The following is a 19936-nucleotide window of genomic DNA, read 5'->3' as shown; positions in this document are numbered from 1 at the left end:
AGAAGCTCCACCACTGTAGCGTCAAACAGGAGGAAATAATCTGCTGTGGCATCTGGGTAATATGAGCCTGTGTGTGTGTGTGTGTTGTGTGTGTGTGTGTCAGTCTGCTGATTGCTTCCTCATCATTGATCCTGTTTGCTGAAACACCAGTGAAATGAGGTCATGGACTGATGACACCAGTTTGAATTTACTCCCCACTAGTTCGATCACTAACGTGTCTTCTTATCTCTGTGTCTTCTTGTCTCTCTGTCTTCTTGTCTCTGTGTCTTCTTGTCTCTGTGTCTTCTTCTCTCTGTGTCTTCGTGTCTTTGTGACGCAGCAGCTTCATAAGTTGAGGAGAGCTTCAAAGGCTGATGATATTTTGTTTTGTGCTCAGCTTTTGTCATTTTGTCCCAGACAGCTAAAGGACAAGGGCGTGTCCTCAGCTCCCGCCTCGTTGCTGTGGTCTTTTGAATTTTTCAGCAGAGACGATCGATGGAAGTCGTGTTTCTCTGAAAGGTTTTTTTTGACATTTGAACATATTTGCCGACATTGATTTCCATAACGTTTGGTTGGTTTTTGGTCACTTTAATTGGCCTGTGAAAATATCAGGTGAAACAGCTGAAAATCGATGAGAAGTAAAAGTGTTCACTGGCGGAGGAGAACTCCGCCTGACCTCGGCTGGCTTCCCGATCCCGAAGCTGGCTTTTGTTGGCTTCTCCCTCACGATTTTTAAAAATGAGTGTGAGCCTTCTCCCTCACGATTTTTAAAAATGAGTGTGAGCCGACCCCGCTCCAACAGTGATCTGCAGAAAAAATATTCACATTCCAGCTGATGCAAACGTTTCTGTTGGATCAGAAAAAATCAGGTCCTTCAAAATGCCCCCATGAAAACCTCAAATCTTTACCGTGTGTGTGTGTGTGTGTGTGTGTGTGTGTGTGTGTGTGTGTGTGTGTGTGTGTGTGTGTGTGTGTGTGTGTGACTGCATATGAAGCGTGACTTGTTTCTGGCACATTAATCCATCACCTCAGAACAACGTGCACGTGGAACCCGACTGATTCTCTGCTGCGCTTCGCCTTCAAGCGCTCGCGAGAGCAGCTTCGTTTCTGTTTGTGAAGTTTTCAAGAATTTTATCGTCGTAGCTTCTAAACAGTGATGCAATGGCGCAGTATCTGCAGAGGGGGGGTCCACCACTTCTCTCCCTCTCTGTCTATGTCCGTCCGTCCATCCGTCCGTCTGTATCTGGGTTTCCATCAGCCTTGGAAATGTGCAAAATCTACATGGCACAAAACAAAAAAATTGGTAAATGGAAGCATAAGGAAAAACCTCTTAAATTCCGCGAAAAGGTTTTTTTTCCTTTGGGCGAATTTGGGGAGGATTTTGAAGCTCATGTCCAAATGACCCTTCAGTGGAAACACGGAAATCAAAGTTTCAGAAATCTCGCTGTCCTATCTCTCTCCCCTTCTCTTTCTCTCTCCCATCTCTCTCTCCATCTCTCTCTCCCCTTCTCTCTCTCTCTCCCATCTCTCTCTCCCCCCTTCCTCCCCCATCTCTCTGTCTCAGATTATTGCTTCCAGTGAAGCATCATAAATGAGAAGATGCAGCAGTGCAAACGTAGCATAAATGATTCCATTTCAAGTCAAAATTGAATGTCAGAGTATAGATCGAGAGGATCAGAAGAGCAGTGCAGAGACTTTTTTTTGGCTTATTTCTATTTTAATGTTGAAGTGGTTTCGATTGAATTCAACCCATTTAACATCTCACTTGGTTTTAAATATTCTTTATTTGCACCTGTTTTAAACCAGTTAATGATTGGAAGGGTTCAACAAACCTTTCTGGTCCATTGTGTCACATTTGGTGACACCTGTTGGTGAGAATTCAAACTGCAATAGCTGTGTTGAAACAGCATAAACAATAACAAAATCCTGGTTAATGTGTTTATTTATTTGTTTTTTGGAGCCTATGAAACTAAAGAAGATCAAACCCACTCAGGATATAGTTTATCCAGCTTTTAATTGTTATGTTAACGTGTCCTTTGCTAATAGTTTTAGCCTCAATTCCCATCTGTGCTGCCATTGGTGTTAGCTTGTGTTACAGTAGCTTGCTCAGTTAGCTTTGCAAAAACAGGATGGCACCTGTTTTCTTTTATTTTTTATTTTTTTTATTATTGAATTGTAAGAACCACGACTCCTTAAATAATTTCTGTTGAGGTGACATCTGTTCGCCCAAAGCTAACGTTTACCTTAAAGAAAAATACACATTTCAACAAAGCTTTTACCCATTTTTATGTTGCCGCGCTGAATTATGTGGAAAAACAACAGTGGTGTTTAACTGATAATTCACAGCTCTAATGGTTTAATGGTTGAAGGTGAACGCTCTCTTCGTTTTTGCTTGTGCCTTTTGAGCTGCGTTTTGCTGTGAATCACTATAATTTGTGAAATAGATGTGAGTTTCTTTCAGAGCTCGGTTTGAGATTACATCAAAATAAGATTCCCTGAACAGGTTACACAGAAGCCAGAGAGTCATCAAGTCTCTGGAATTAAGGTGGTGAGACAGAAAAAGCTGTAATTTCAGCCGCTAAACATGGCCGAATCTTCAAGACAGATTAGCTGTCTGTAAACAGCATGGAGGTTTTTCAGAAGGAGAATATTCACTTCAAATCTAAGAGCTACAGAGGCTTTAATGAAACGATTGGCAGGCTTCTGCATTCTGAAGATTGAGTGTTTCTGCTTTAATGAGGGGATTTCAGATTCTGAACACAACTGGAACTGTAGGATCTCCAAAAAAAAAAAAAAAAGATCAGACACCTGCAGATGCTTCTCTTTCTGGGGATGATTTGGCCCAAAATGAATTGCATCACTGTGGCAGGTTAGATGACAAAGTAGTGCACCAAATCATGAGAAACTGAGCCCGGAATGAGGTGAAAAAAATCCTTTTCTGACAAAGCGGCGTAGAAATCATCAGCGGGACGGCGGTTTCGAATAAAAGGATTTATTTGCGGCTCTCCTGGCATCATGAAGTGGATTGAAAAACAAGAATACGAAACCACAAAGTCAGAGATGTTGACTTGCAGTTTCAAGGCTTTAGCCGCGATGCGATAGGCCCGGCCTCTCTGAGCGCCGAACCCTGGACGGCTCTGGCCCGGTTTGATGTCGTAAAATGCTGAAGATGAAGGTGAAAGATGTTTCTCCATCGAGGCGACGCCGCTTCGCTTTGTTCAAGTCCCGGCTGATCGCAGGTCGCTCTGTGAAACGGGTTCAGGCTCCCTCACAAAAACCTGGCGGAGGAGGCCAGACGGGCTTCGGCTGTGATGTCACTTTGATGGGAGCGAAGTGCCTCCGTTAACAGCGGCGGCCGCCGCCTGTTGTCTGATGGCTTCTATCTTTTTGTGCGTTGGTACTCTGTGACTGACGGAGAGGTATTGACACGCACGTCCAGTGGAACAAACACTAGCACCAAGCACTTCAGTCTGAAATTGGCCTGTCACGGCTTTTATGAGCTTCAGAAAGACAATAAAGCTGTTCTCCTTAAACGGCACCCCTCTGTCATGTGGCGGAGCGATAAAATAAAAAGAAAACCCGCTCTTGTCTCCGCAGGTGGAGTCCCCACTGGCCATGGACGCGGTGTTGGGAGAATCGGCGTTCTCGGTCACGGACGACAAGGTTTCCATCACGGAGATGCGCGTCAGCGCCATCTCTGGCTTGACCCTGACCCTGCATCCCAGCCCCGGCAACAGCCACACAATCGTGGCCAAGGCGACCGGAGTCCAGACCCTGACTGCCCCCAAACAGGTAGAGTGTGGCGCGATGAGCCGGATTGATCAGGGAAACGGCGCAAGTGCGAAATCCTGTCCTGTTTCTTAGCATCGCTCAGGTCCTTAAGAGGAGGGTCCATCAGTCCTTCCTCACGTTTTAGAGTTTCATTGGTTATGTTTGTGTTTCATTGCCAAAACTGCTCCGTATTGATCGCTCTCGGCATTAAAAAGGTGGTGGGGGGGTCAGCAGGTGACGGACGGCACCATTAGCCAAGTTTGTGCTGTTCGTTTAGTTTTTTTATTGACCAGTTTCAGGTCAAACAGCTGCGCGTAAATCTGCAGCGACCAAACTCTGTAACTTACACATGTTAGTGTGTGAGACTGAGACACACAGGGGGCCAGTGTTCATGAATATGGAGAGAGGAGAGAACACTGGTTCTGATCAGCCTCCAGTGAGGGGGGATGAAGCCCGCCCAGGCGGATCAGCCGCTCGTCCACCAGAGGCTGCCTGACAGAGAGGAAGTGATCGGTTTCCACATGAGCTGAGGCCTCTTTAGAAGCAGCTCACAGGAACATCTGGAGATCATCTCAGGGAAAAAGGGTCGTGATACTTGAAGAGAGAACCTCATCACTCAAAGTGAAGAGAGTAAATGAAACTAGAAAAAGGCAGCACATCTGATCGGAAGGGTCAGCAGCCCCCTCAAATTGAATTTATTTGTGCTAAAATTAAGTTTATCTGCAAATCCCTTCACTGGCAGCCCGTAGTTTCACTTCAGAGTTCTAAAATGATGTAAAGACCAAATCTTTTAAGCTGCGGCCGGAATTGTTAACAAGGACGCTGGATAAAGGCGGCTCCAGCGCGGTAATAAGCATCCTCGCTGGCGTCTTATCGCCGGCTGCAGACGAAGCACTAACTCCTGGCACGCTCTGAAATTTCTGAGGTTTTGATTTTACTTTTCAAGATGTTTGTGAGCGGCCGCCAGCTTCCTGTGACCTTAGTCTGCAAACGTAGGAGCTAGCTTGATTCATTTACAGCTAATGAAATTGAAGCCATCAAAGGCAGATTCTCAGGTGGATGCCTTTTTTGGGGGTGGGGGGGGTTATTCATTACTTCAATAATAATAATTAACAAACTGGCTCGTTTAAAGGTCGGTCGTTTATCATCCTGTGGGCTTTTATTCAATTCTATGTAAAAATATAGATGCGTCCCACCAGTGCTAAAAAGTCTGAGTATAGCAGAAGGATTGTGTAATAGGTTTTGAATTTGTCTTGTTCTTCTGCTGAGACATGACGTAAATCCAAAGTTAGATACCTCTTCTTAAAATAAGATTAGCTTAGCAGAACAAAACGTGCTAGCCAAAACTGTTTTGCCCCTTCGGCTTAATTCCTTCAGCCGTTGTTTTTGCCTAGCAGAGTCGATATCAGTCATTAGTTGTTGTCGTTGGGGGTGTAGATCAGTGAAAGTCTGCAAAAAGACAGAGATGCCAACATGTATGAGCCCTTTCGCTGGCCTCAAGGTGGCTAAAAATGCTATGACAAGCCCATCAAACATCAGTCCTCTCACAGAAGCCAACATTAAATTGCAATTTCTCTTGCTTTCTGCTTCTTGGCCACCTTGAAATTTAATTACTGTAATGTATTGTCCTGAGTGCTCTCCAAGGCCGGGCCGTAAAAGGCAGCCAATTCCTCTGCCGGCGAAGCTAGGGCAGGACTCTTGGAGCCATTTCAAGCCATTTGAATCTGTTTTGCAGGAAAACTTTGTAACTGCTCTCCATTACTGCAGAAACGAATGAGTGCATAAAGTTTGGATGGGGATAGTTGGACGATCAAGGTCTCATCACATCTCTCTCTCTCTTCCCTTTGACAAACTTCCCTGTCCTCCTCAACCTGGCACGATTTACTGTTACGGCTCAAAGGAGGAGCGCGGTAGGGTATTTGTGAATATGGATAGTTTTAGTGCAACACAACTGGCTGCAAATGTCTCGTATTATTTTCTTCCCAGGGACTGCTTTTATACATATTTTATGATCCAAGCTGTTTATGTGCAGTTTACATCCAAATGTGTGCCCAATACCGTAAAGCACAAATCACAGAAAGTGGTAAAATCAGTCAGGTAGCTTGATTAGTCTGATTTTATGTATTTCCCGTATTGTATTAACTCTACATGTAACGACCCTCACTACCCCGGTGCTTTACTGGCATAGAAAAATCCAGCGTTAGCATAAATGTTGCGTTTGGTGCATATTTAGAGGGTAATTCTTTTGGCTTTGCTCCTGCACCAGCCTTTGTCTTAGCAGCGTTGGCTCATCAAAATGCCAGATTCCATTCATTATTCAAATCATGCGTATCAAAGCTCCCATCTTCCCTCGGTCGTGCTGAGATGACAGAGATTTTGTGGTGGATCGTCATCGTAACGATGAGCCCAGTCAGGCCAAAGGGATTATTGCCCTGACGGAGCCAGAAACTGTTTCATGGAGCAGAGTTTCAACAACTCGCCAAGGTTGGGAAACGAGCCTGCAGGAGGTTTAACCTGCTTCGTATTTTCATCGTCAGCAGGTTGTTAAGGGGGGTCATGTGGAATCGTAGAAGGTTACGTTGTTTCTGGGAAGGTCTGGTTTATTTTAGTAAGCATCCTGCAGATGTTACAACATCTCCTGGATTGTGTTGGAGCTTCACAGGTTTTGGTTTTTTTTAAACGGGCCCGTCTGTTGTAGCCTTCGTCAGTGGTCGCCGCCGTGTTTTCATGCAGAAGCGACCCGTCTGTTGAGGTCTGGAAGGAGCTGAGGCTACTGAACACGCTCTGGCTGAGATCAGTGGGCTGGACTGGGTCCATAGCTTTAGTCGGCTCTGGTGGGATTTTCTCCTGATGACCAACACTGTGAAAGATCTGAGATGTTTAGATCATCTTTAGTGGGGGGGCTCTTTGATATGACCTTGGCTTGTGTTGTTGGTTTGGAGGAAGCATCAAACAATCACATTCCAAAATGTTTAAACAGCTTCTTGTGTCTTTTCTGTCTGATCATCAAACAGGCAGGAAAGACCATGTTTGGCTCAGAGTTTCAGAAATGTCTCAATTTCTTCAGGCAAAAGTTGTAGATGATACCAGAAGATCTACTCAGCAACTTGAGGTTTCGCAGGACTAAACCATCTTCTCCCCAGATCCTTTGGGATGACACTAGTACCTCTTTCACATCAACATCAGCGGGCAAACGAAGTTAGCATTTGGCGACATTCACGGTGCGACGTGATTAATGCCGTGATGTACCTGATGTAACAAGAAGCAACAAGAGGGATTAAAAAATAGCTTTCCTACCTTGGAATTGTGCCATTGTTGCACCTTAAGAAGGGGGGAAATTTCCATGCGGGTGAAAAGAAACCATGAAGGTGTTTCCTGTTTGGTTATCGACCAGGTCGTTTCTCAACCTCCAACGAGATTCTACAGCAGCTGTAGAATCTCGTTGGAGGATCAGCTGATGAAAACGCGGGTCAACTGCAGGGTTAAACATCCAGGGTCTAAGTGAAGATTTTTATACGCTCGCACTAGCAAACAAGTTTAAATGGGGTTTTGACCGGTGGGAAAACGGCTTAAGGTTCTCCAGAACCGGATGGAGTCCTTAGTCGATGTGATGGTCCCGAACCACAGTAGCTGCTCACTGTATCTCAGGCTGAGCCTTCAGAGAAAGCTCGTTTACAGGCTCATTGCTGGTGTTGCTGATTAGCGTAGCTGTGGGTTCTGGACCGAGGTCTCCCTCTAAATCGAAGTCACAGCTCTTCTTTCGCCACGACAGCACCTGCGTCTCTGCAGCTTAAAACCTAATGCAGTCAGTGTGGCCGAAATGAAAAGTGCTGTCTTATTGATTTTCTGCATTTATTCAAACATTAGTAGCTTGATTCTGGCCACAGGAAATTCATTAAAACCTGTGAAAACAAAGTGTTGTTATAATTTCTTGGAACTGTGTCTATTTGTATTCAACTCCAAGCCTCTTTCTTCTTCTCTTTCGGCAGGAGGCCAGTTTGTCCATCTGGATGCTTTTCAGTGACAACACGGCCGCCACGCTGACCTACTTTGATCCCAAAGACTACAACCTCAACGCCTCCACGCTGGACGACAAAGTGGCGTCGGTGTCCCAGGAGCCGCAGCAGCGCTGGCCCGTGGTGGTGGCAGAAGGGGAGGGCGCTGGTGAGCTGGTACGTGTGGAGATGACCATCTGTGAGACGTGCCAGAAGACCAAACGCAAAAGCGTCATTGCCTCCGCCGCCGTCTACATCAAGGTCCGCTTCGGCCCGGAGGAAGACTCCGAAGAAGAGGTGACCACGGAGAGCGAGACGGAGCTGGCGCCGATCACCAGGCGGCCGATGTTTGATCCGAACATCAGTGGAAGAATTTACGAAACGTCCAATGAGCAGCCTGCCAGCGTTCCCATCGACTACACCAACTTCCCCACTATCAGCAACCAGGAGCTGCCGACCGAGAGCGACGAAGAGGAGGAAGAGGACTTGGTGCATTCGCGGCGCAACATGACCGACCTTGAGATCGGCATGTACGCCCTGCTGGGGGTCTTCTGCCTGGCCATTCTGGTCTTCCTCATCAACTGCATTGTCTTTGTGCTGAAGTATCGACACAAGAGGATCCCGCCAGAAGGTCAGGCCAACATGGATCACTCCCACCACTGGGTGTTTCTGGGGAACGGTCAGCCTCTGAGGGCCCAGTGTGAGCTGTCGCCACACCAGGTGGAGAGCCCCGGCAACCCTTTAGAGGGGGTACAGACTTGTTGCCACGGGGACCACCACAGCAGCGGGAGTTCCCAGACAAGCGTGCAGAGCCAGGTACACGGGCGGGGTGACGGCAGCTCCGGTGGCTCCACCAAGGAGAACGGCGAGGACGCCAGCTCGCCCACCTCCAAGCGCAAGAGAGTGAAGTTCACCACCTTTACCACCCTCCCCACCGAGGAGCTGCCCTACAACTCCATCCCCATAGCGGATGAGGAGGACATTCAGTGGGTTTGCCAGGATATGGGCTTTCAAGACCCAGAAGAACTGCACGATTACATGCGCAGAATAAAAGAAATAGCCTGAGATCGTCCTTCCGGGCTTTCTGAAGATATGTTCCTTTCTATTTTTCTCTTTTTCACCTAAGTGAAGATAACGATTCACTGACTAAAAGGCCAACTGTTGCTTTGGTTAGGGTGTGTTCTATTTAGTTTGCACAGTGCTGTAACGTCATACTCGCTCACACGGGAGGAGACCAGGCGGGGAAGCCAAAGACTTGACCAGAGGGTCTCAAAACTCTCGGGGAATCCGTAAATCTTGGCTCGAGGGGACGCTGCGAAGCTGAGCCCACGGCAGCACCGGTTCTGTTTGGGGGACTTGTGGACGAGGCTCAGGTGGATCCTGCAGTACTGTACCTACTCCAAACATAAGAGGCCTTCGGTGAAAAAAACTCTCGAGACTCTCACGAAAGCTACGTTACGGAACTCGTTTTGTTTTTTGCCAAAGTAGGAAGAGTCGTTCTTTTTAACTTCATTGTTGTTGTTGTTGTTGGTGCGGCACATCCATGATTTGTACTCATCGTCGTTGTTTTCTACATTTGCGACTTTTCCTCCCCAACAAATCAAATGCCTTATTTCGAAAAAGGTCACAGGTCACCTCCTATATCAGCGCGCACGTGCTCACGGAGACGGTGAAGCCGTGTTGAGACAAATATCAATATATTGATAGATATCAGTGCAGATACAGCCCAATAAATCCTGTCTGGAACCGATTAAAGGATTCTTGAACATTCGTGGAAAAATTGGAGTAAAAACGGCAAAATCCAAATTTAAATCCGCTTCCTCCTTTTCCCCCCAGTGTTGATATTTCAAGCGATTGGTTCCAGGACTGTGGCGGCGGCCTGATGATGCAGCAGCTGCTCTCAGCATGACGTATAAATAGAAAAGCGCTTGTGTGTCGTGAGGAAACGACGTTCTTTTGCATGAAAGAGAATCATGAGGCACAATCACCCCCCTCCCCTTTGATTTCTAAATTTGTGAATATTGGTACTGTGATTATATAACCATTCATGCACAAACACGTATGTTACCATGCTGCACACGCATGTCAGGCCTACACACATGCAGACGACGGCACGTATGTAAATACTCGAGCGTCTCGCACTAGGACAGAAGCAGCTGGTTTTACTTATTTATTTGTCTTGTGCGGTTCCCTGTGGTGACCATTCGCTTCTTAACAAGCTTCTATCACCTCTAACTGGGGAACATTGGGACTTTAATTTGATCCTTCATTTCCCTTCTCGTAAACTCTATTTCTTTGCTTCTTCGTTCCTTTGGTAAAACAAAAAAACAGCAGCTCTAAGTACTCTGTAGACGTCAAACACTGAAAAAACACGTTAATTCTACACGACGCTGTGCGTGTCAGGCGTAGCCACCTGCTGTAGCTGAAACACTCGCTTTTAGATGCATAGGTCTTTTTTTTCCAGTGTGTTCACATGTCAGGAGGGCGCAGACAGAAGATGTTGAGCTCCAGCTCTGTGTTACGAGTGACACTCAATTTCGCCTCAGACAGGCGCAGTGATGGCAGCGCTAGCGTCAGCGTGTTTGCTAGCAGGTCACTCCTCAACCGTGATGTCATTCACTCTTATCTCTCATGAAACGCGTCGTTTTTTTTCCAGGACTCCTAAAAGCAACCAAGAGCTGGAAAATTAGTTTCCGTCTCACTTTCCTTCACTGCATCTAAGGGCTCGGGGTTTTTTTGGGGTTTTTTTTTTAAAGTTGTTGGACTGATGAATTTTTAGTTACTATCTCTCTCTCTCTCCCTCTCTATGTCTCTCTCTCAATATGAAAGGTCACTCAGTCTTTTAAGAACTCTGTATCGGGATCATTGTGGCCAATCGTGACTTATCTTGACACCTCTGACAGATCTAACTCTTTGATTCAGACAACACTTCCTAAAGTATCGCCCGACCATAAATAGTTTTTAAAATGGCCTATTTCTTGATTTACATTCAAATGCATTATTGTCCTTTGACCACTTCTATCACGTTAATGGATGCGATAAGTTGACGACTCCTGATTTAAAGTGTTTCTTTGCATGTTGAAATCATCCAGGTCATCATCATCATCAATGTAACATCAGTCAGTCCAGAATTTGTCTTAAAGGGGGAGGACAGTAAAAGGGGGGGACAGTAAAGTCAAAAAATCCTGTTTTTCTCCTACAGAGGGAGTGAACGTCACTGTACTCTTAAAAGTGCTTTTTATCATGATTTTAAGAAAAGAAAATGCAAACTGAGCATGGACAATGAAGAACATTGCCAGAGTGTCCCGTCCCTTTAAGAGGAACAGGTTATTAACGAGCACGAGTGCATCAGACATGACTTTAAACTCTCAGGATGAATGTAGGATTCTTACCTGAACCTGTCTGTTTAGCATTAGCATGGCCAGGCTAACACCACCACAACACTGTAACAAAAGAGGATTTTTAATAGCAGCTATGGGGGTTTTTTGTGCTCATTTCCTTTTCTACATCCAATCGGTGGTACGCTATGTAAATATATTTACCATTTCAGTTTTTCTCATTGCCACAGCGTCCTGCTTCCCTCCGTGCATTTTCTTTCTTTGTAATGCTGCTTTGGTGACGGTGCACACGTGGCTCACTCTGTATTTTCTTCGAGCTGCTAATAGAAGCGTAGTTTTCATATGACATGTAATTCAACATCGTGAATTGTACCTTTCTGCCCCTCCCTGCGTGGAAAACCGTGCCCTGACGTGCACGGCGCCGCTCTACTGCCACGCTCACAACAATACATTAATGTACAGCGCACTGATGAATTTCCTGTATTCTACTGAAAACAAACCCTTGTATTTTCCTGTTATATGTAAAGTACTAAAGAAAATCAAATACACTCACAACGCTGCGTCATTTTTGTCTTCTTCTCAGCTTTAGAGTTCCCGAATCCCAGAAGGGACTGTGTTCTTGTGGGAAGCAGCATAAAGGTTCCTGGTCCAACTGAAAGTTCCTGCAACTTTTTATGTTATTAATGACCCTGGAACATTTTCCACTCAGGACGCCGCTGCAGTCCAATTCTCCCATCTTTCAGCAGCCTGAAAACAAAATCCGTGGCTGATTGGGCAGTGATATTTAAGAAGTTGTGGGAAGGTGGTGTTGGGAATCAAACAAGGAGGGAGGACTTCATTCTGCATCAACTGACCGTTTGTTCCCGCTGGCCTGTTTGCTTTTATTCCAGTCGGTGTTTGAAATTCCAGGATCTCTGCCCCGCATCACCCACCGCGCAAGAGTCTACAAAGACTTTCCACACGTTCATCAAACGCAGGTCCTGCTGAGAGAGGTGATGTACGCAGCCTGCAGCACATCACCGGCCCCCCGCCACAGCTGAGAACCAAGCCGGGATCATCTGACCTCCAGGAGCGAAACCAGAAAATGCTATGTTGCAGACGTTTGGTCTTTGTTCGCTGTCAAAGATCATCAGTAATAATGGAACTCACCCATTTTTCAGTGGCGTGATTGATTAATCGATTGATCATTGCTGGTTCCTCTTTTGAAGTATGGACCGATGATTCTGCCACTGCGCAACATGTCGCACCGAAGCTAAAGAACATAGCTGCAAAAATCAACCCAGGTAGAGTCGGGACTGTTGCGAGATTATCAAAGCTCCACACAAAAAAACCAAAGCCTACATGGGAAACGGAGGCGTCAGAGCGGTCGGTGTGGGTGTATTTCTGCTTCCACTTTTGTGGTTCGTGATGTTTTCATTGTATTCCAGCGGATAACAGGCCCTTCGCGGAGACTGTGATCTCACGTCAGGATATTTCCAGAGAAGCTGTAACGGAGCCCGACAGAAGAAATAGCTTTAACTACATAAAACATCAACAGTAAATGTCAGGATTCAGTGTCAGCACCTCCGAATCAAAGCGGGAAGCTTCTTCCAGAGCTTTTCATCGGCCATGCAAGGACAGAGTTATCATAGAGGAGGCAGAGATAAGAGCTTCACGCTGACAGCTGCCTCAGCGGACCGCAGTGCAACAGTGAGGCAACGCACGCTTGGCTGGAGAACCTCGCGCTGCGCGCTTCACCTTGAGAGTAGCTCATACTTCACTGGAGGTCTGGTTAGAGACACACATGGAGGGAAAGTTCTGAGAAATCTGAGTTCTTCAGTACCAACTAAACCCGGTCAGCTTTGTATAGAGAATTTCCATAATTACGAATATCCAATCTAACTGAGATTAATGTTAAAGTGTGGATCTAGAGTTTGTAATGGTGGCCCGTGGACCTTTTTGCAGCGTTTATTCATTGGTTTATTTAATTTTGTGCCTATAATTGCGCCAAAGCTCAGATATTGTCATTACCAATCAGGGGTGAAATACTCCCCCTGGGGTAAATGTCTGGTAATTTCAAGTCTCAGCATGTTCCCTTATTGTCCGGAGCTGTTTTCAAAGGTGCATTTGTTGCAGCGTTGAAGATAATGTTGCTTTAATCAGTCTAATTGTCTAATTAATGAGCACTAAAAAGGCTGATCAGAATGCTAAAAGCTTCTCTCCCGGAAATCAATCCTGAAACAGTTTCTTCCCAACACGCCAGTGTTCTTTCAGAGTTATCTTTCAAAGCAATAAAAATGAAATTCTGCTAGACTGACGTTGAGACGCAGATAGTGCATCCTGACATCTGTGCGCTAAAGTCAGTTTGACATGTCACAAAGCAGAAGCAGGAGTAATTATTGAAGTTTGTATATGCTGTGGCTAAGCCTGGTCTCTGCAATACACCAGTGTTACATTATTAGTCACGCTTGTGTTTTCACTCTGAAAAAAGGTTTCAGCAGGCAAAAGAACTCTGTGAACAGGAGTAAACAAAGTGGAGCCCTTCAAAAGTACTTTTTTGTAACTCTGGTAAAGCGAGGAGTCCCTTGTCTTATTTCCTTGAGCTGGAAAGCAGCAGCTTTTAAAACTGCAATTATTCTTTTGGAAACACTGACCTTCCACTCCTGATATTGATCTTCTCTTTGTCACAGATGGTGTGAAAGGCCTCTCAGAGTAGGTCTCTAGTTCTGTTGGAGCCGGTGGGACAGCAACCACTATGGTTACATGCTAACCGATATGAATTGAAGAAAGGAATGTTAAGAAAAGGAGGAATAACTGTACCCACAGTACATACATACATAGTGATACAGTGCGCCCCCTGGTGGAAGGTAAGTGATTTTCTCATCTCCTCCCCCTTTTCAGCAGACCAACGGGTTCTTTTATTGATTCCAAAGACGTCGTACATCCACAGTTCTGCGGTTTAAGTTCGATTTTGTTGAGGAACCAGTTGAAATGCCGAACCTTCGCTCAGCTGTAGCGTCACAGCATCATGTTCTGGTCCAAAGAGTCATTTCACCGCCTCCAGTCTTTGGTAATCAGACTCCCTCATCAGCGTGTGACAGACTGATGTGATGAGGCATTATCAGCTTGTGCGTGCGTGTGAAGTTTTGAACCATTACAAGCGTCATCCGAACCCACCACACAGGCAGAGAGAGATATTCTACCACGAAGCAGGAACGGAAAATGTTCCCATTGTAACATAGAGAACAACAGCAGACTCCGATGGTACAGTACGCTAGCCAGGCTGATTTATTTTAACCTGTGTCATCAGCATTATGGCCTCATTCTGCCAACACAGGAGGGGGGATTAGCTCCTACCACAATCAATGTGAGGGGGCTGTTGACACAGTGATGTTAAAACATGCCTGTCGCACCCACACGTGATGTCATCACACTGCTGTTGTGCCTTTGGGAGAAAAATCAAATGTGTGTTGAGTAAATATTGAAGCGGCGGGGAGTCCTGCCAATGAGGAGGCAGCAGGAAAAACAAGCTGCGCTCACTGATGCACGCTGACGCCTCCCGGCCAGGTCCGCATCGCATACCTGCAGCTTCTCTGTCCAAATCAGCATCCCTCACCTCTCCACGCCAGCGTTTCAGAGTGTCCTCGCGCCGCCCGACTGGAATAAATCCATCCTGTTCTGTTTCTAGCAGAGCGGACCGTTGCTGCAGACTGAGTGTTGTTAGCGGGGGCTCAGGTGTTTTTAAGATAAATCTGTCTTGTTTTGTTGTTCTCTCTGCCAAGACGGCTCTGCAACCAAGAACAATGGAACCATTATTCATCCTGGTGGAAGGACAGCAGCTTAAAGTTTTATGGGGGCTCAAGGTGTTCCTTTGTAAGCATTTTCTGCTCTTCGACCTTGAGTTTCAGGGTTTTGGAGGAGTTGTTTCAGGCCTACGGTGGCTGTGAAGATCCAAATATTGCAACAACAACTAAAAAAAGCATGGCAACATTTATCTGAATTAAATGACAACTTTTGTTTATTCAGGAAACAAATTCACAGAAAGAATCCCATGAACCTTTACTGTACGACCTTCAGGACCATCCCAGAATTCATACATTAACAATTAAATTAGTAACCGATACAGGTGGAAACACCTTTTTGTGTCTCTGAAAGTTCTTGCAGTGCTGTTGCAGCAGAGAGGCAAAAAAAGAGCATTCATGATTTATGATGTGTGCGGTAAAAAAAAAAAATCCTGAATAAGAGTCTTGTCCTCTCCGATAAGGCTGAATCGAGTGTTCTGTGTTTGGATTTTGACCTCTTTTTTTTTGATATGAGGTCCTTGAACCCAAGAGGACACCACTGGCTTTGCTGGTCCTGGTAGTTTAATTTTTCATGAGCCTGTCTTAGCTACTGCTGGACCTTTTCAGTAATTATTTGATGTACCTGCAGGCTCCCCCTCCTTCCTGCTCGATTTATAAAACCCACTTTTTAAAAAATTGCTTCTGATCAGACTATGATTTCCGTCACAACCAGATGTGCCTCTGCAGGTGTTGGCGTGTTTTGCGGTCGGTTGCCGCCGTCTCAGCGGGGCCTGGGAGGAAGCTTCAGAGCCTCGAGGTGTGTTTCGTGTCCATGTGCATCAGCTCAGTGTAGCCAAACAAACACATTTCATCACCTGAGCTCACGCTGTTGTGGGGTGGCGTTGTTTCTGCTGGACGGATGATCGGCAACAGCAAAAACAACGGTGCAATTCCCCGCTCCCAACACTGGGGGCAGTGTGTGCCAGACAAGTCAGGTTTTAACATTGTGCGTTCTGATTTATTAAAGAAAAACTGTCTGAAACCTTTTAAGTCTGACACTTGTTTTTTTATTGTAAAATCAGTATAACTTCAATAATGCAGATTAATAATTGATAACCTGAAAAACATTATTAACAGTATGTGCAAAAAGTCATTCTGTAGATAATATTTGATTATAGCATTGGTGTTGTTGTTTTTAAGCACAGTTTAATAACCACAGCCTGCTTAACAAACATTCCCAGATGTGGAGGGAATGTTTGGAATAGTGATGACAGTTTCAGCCTGGACTTCAGAGCTCCTCTGTCTTGACCTGGAGGTCCACACGAATGTCTATCGATGCCGAAATTATAACGTCTGCATTTGAGCAGTAGCCTGTTTTATTTGAAAAACAAAACTAATAAAATGGTTCTTTCTTCCCAGTAGGAATTAACTAGTGGCCAGCAGGGGGTGATATGCCACGTTCAGTGGCGGTGCTGCATTCCACTAGGAAAGGTTAAACAAACAAGGTAAAATTAGGTTTAATCCAACTTCCAGGTCAGAGAACAGATTCATGGGCATCCTGCATCCTGCGAGAACACGTCATGTTACCATCCAGGTTTTGTTTTTACATAAGTTATGTTTCATACATTAATCATCTCAATCATGTAGAGAAGCTCAGCCATGCAGAAGAATAACACATCATGATCTGCAGGCTCCTGCACGTGAGTCCTCACAGGCGGCCACATTTCAGTAGCACGGATCATGGAAAATTGTCCTCCCCATGAAACATCTCTTGGTTATTGATCATGTGGAAAACGTGTTTTTCTTTTCTTAGCATACATTTTGTATCCATACATTTGTTTTGGGGTTTTTGGGGTTGTTTTTTGTTTTTTTTTGAGAAATCTTAAATTTTATCACAGCAGATTGAGGCATAATGCCAATGGTTTTTAGCTGAATACCTGAAAAATAAAGAAATCTGACAGCAGGTCCAAATGGGATTTTGAATCAAGGGCTGGAGCTTGAGATGAACTAAAACCAGCTCAACTAAAGTAAAACTAGCATCCCATTAAAGAAAAAAAATTCATCACTATGTGAACATTTTCAAAAAACTTTTTTCTCCAGACAACACTGAATCAGCCTCATGCAGGGTTGATGGACTGCCGGGACCAAGGCTTTTATTATGCACAGTAAATTGAGTTCATTATTGATAACTATCATCAGAGAGTGCAAGCTACCTGCTGGTATAAGAGGGTCTCTTTAGTGGCCAAATGGCCTGGAAATTTCACAAACATTCATTAGACATTCGACGCAATAAATCATCACAGGAGGCAGAGTGGATGTGTTGTGTGAGGAGGAGAGAAGTGTTCTCACGGCGGCTCACTTAATTCAATATGGCCCCACATAAACACTCCCGCCCCACCTCTTTTGATTACTTGTCTCATTTGTTCTAAATGAGACGGGTGAATTGGGTTTGGAGATGAAATTGCTGCACTGAGGGTGGTGTTTTTGCTAAAATGGCCGAGGCCTGCTGGGACCGGCGTGCCGTTTAGTTACCACATTCATCAATATGAAACCAGTAACAACAAATTCACGAAGCTGGGAACCTGAAAGCGGATCCTGTGATAGACAGGAAGCTGGTTGTGTTCACCGCTGATGCGTAGTTCTCTTATTCTGAGGCACTTCAAACACTTTCCTAACAACAGAGCTGGACATCAGAGGGGAGGTTTCATCCGTAGACGTGCTTAAATCTCGCACAACTGAGCAGAAGCGCCATAAATCACCGCGCGCATGTTTGGTTTGGAAGACTGATTAGTGGCTAAGTCTGCACCTTCTGATTTGAATAATGGGACTCCAGAGTGCAGTAACATTACAGCCAACTGTCTGCTGTGGTTCTTCATTAAATCACACAAACAGGGCTGCAAAATAATATCTCAGTCTGATCTCCGCTAAGCTTCCTGCCCGCTCATGTTAGTCCACCACAGCTCATCATGTCTGGTCTTTAACTCCACACAATGAAGTAAAATCACTCATTTCATACTTTATTCATGAAATTCGCATAAACGCAAACACAGTGGGTTCTGAACCTCCTGGAGCAGCTTGGTTGATGTGAATCATAACACAAATGAGGTTGATGTCAGCAAACAACCCTTCTATGAGCAGCTTCACCAAACAATTTTATTCAAATTATGAATTCATGTTGGGGGGGGGCGTTGTACTGTGTTGATTGTGGCCCTCCATCCGGAGTGTAGAAGATCTTCAAGAAGCTTTTGTCGTCACGGTGACGAGGGCAGGAGCGATGAATCCCAGCTACAGGACCGGCTGAGATGGATTCATCAGATCTGGACTCTGTTCTGTTCAGAGCTTTCACACAAACTGTTAAAAGTGCTGCTGTGTTGATGACCTGACAAGCTCAGAGATGCCACGTAAACCTCAAACCTGCTTTATGGAGCCACTGGAACTGAGCCGCATGGATGACTCACTGTCCACACGACGGCACGTACGTTCCTGGAAACCACAGATATGGTTGTTTGGCAAGTTTCTGTCTGTCACAAGCAGTTTATGATGACATGCTTCTGTCAGGAGGACAGGAAGATGGTGGCGGTGTGACGTCCTGTCCTGACAGCTGCCAACTGGATCCTTCTGGCATCTACTGGGATATTTTTTTAAACCTCTTTGTGGCAGATCAACAGTGTCCCAGAGAGGTTCCATCTGCATCTGTGGCAGCATTTTCAGCATCTCAAAACCACTTAGTCCAGATTAGGTCCAGTTGACAGGAACACATATTACTATATTTATTCTCCTTGTACAGTAAGTCTGAGCATCTGTGGGGATAAAATAGTTCATGAATTGCAAAAAGGTGTTAAGATTTCCATAGTTAGCTGCCCCACGTCTAAGATTCTGCTTCTTTGGCCGCATTTCCATTTGCGTTGGTTTGAAGCTTTGTGGTTTAACAGTCACTCAGGGGATTTGGGGGCTGGTCCATTTAGTCCTGATCTTCAACCTGCTCCAAGATTTATTTCAAAATGTCAGTTGAGACATTTGTCCTGACACCCACCTCAACCCATGACCCAAACAATTATCTCTGCTTCTCCCAGCACCAGTGTAACCTCTGGTCCTGTAAGGGTTAAAATCAGGAAACATTGGAGTAATAGGAGGATGTCTGAGGCCCAAAGGACATCCTGAAACTGCTCAGAGCAGTGAAACATTGAACTCTTCCTTCCAGAGCACAAACTTCTGGGTTCACCGCTGACTCCAGCTCCAGGCCAAACCTGCCTGCAGAGCCTGCAGAGGCTGCTCAGGTCCTCACATTTACCTGCTGCAAGGTTTCATCACCAAAACTGTCAAAAGTGAAGAGACACAGTTGTTTCCTGCACAAAACAAATCCCAATTTCCACCCTGCAGTGTTGCAAAATGGCTTCAGTATATTCAGGAGTCAGCGTTCTAATTCTCAAAATAAACCCAACTCAGGTAAAACGCACATCCTTCACACTACTAAGATTTACTTAGTAGTGTGAATGACTTTATGATTTGAGCATAAATCTAGGAATACATTTTACAATAAACCTTGTGTCAAAAACAGTGAGATTTTATTCCAAACTCCTGCATCACAAATTATAAAGTCTTAGCTCGCACAGAGCATGCAGCCTTAGTCAAATGATTAGCTCTGCATTAGCTCTTTATCCAACAGTCTAATATGATTCATTCGGTTGGACCCGTATTAGCATATTAATGGTTTTTTACAGGACTCTTTATTGATCCCCCAGAACCATATTTATCTCCTTTGGCTCTTCCTTCTTTCATCAGCTAAATCTGCATACATTTTTATAGCATATATTTTTCCAGATATCAATGTTTGGAAGAAGCAAACACTCATTTTTGATTAGAGGATTTTATTTATTTATCCATTTATTTATTTTTATTAAAACAGGGATTATGAGGAAAATGGGTATATGTTGAGCATCTTCAAGAGTCCTGGAGTTAACAAATAAAGTGTTAGGAAAGGGTGGATACCATTCACTGACAAAAGCCTCTTCCAGTAACCCTGTCTATTTACTGACAGGAACTGAAATACTGGAAGAGTACTAAAGGGGCAGAGGAGAGGTTTGTACTGAGG

The 19936-nt window shown here is 45.0% G+C and overlaps 1 protein-coding gene across 2 annotated transcripts in view; it reads left to right on the top strand.

The window, feature by feature from the left end:
* Positions 1-11638, top strand: part of tmem132e (transmembrane protein 132E) — a 188506-nt gene extending 176868 nt beyond the window's left edge. For both annotated transcript variants that reach the window (XM_057055223.1, XM_057055222.1), the window contains exons 8-9: positions 3577-3771; positions 7740-11638. In XM_057055223.1, coding sequence (XP_056911203.1) covers positions 3577-3771; positions 7740-8810 — 1266 coding nt within the window. In that variant the 3' untranslated portion in view covers positions 8811-11638. The remainder of the gene's footprint in view (positions 1-3576; positions 3772-7739) is intronic.
* Positions 11639-19936: the final 8298 nt, after the last annotated feature.

Source organism: Takifugu flavidus, chromosome 14 (genome assembly GCF_003711565.1).
Source record: "Takifugu flavidus isolate HTHZ2018 chromosome 14, ASM371156v2, whole genome shotgun sequence".
Classification (NCBI taxonomy): domain Eukaryota; kingdom Metazoa; phylum Chordata; class Actinopteri; order Tetraodontiformes; family Tetraodontidae; genus Takifugu; species Takifugu flavidus.
This window is presented reverse-complemented; position numbering and strand designations above follow the sequence as displayed.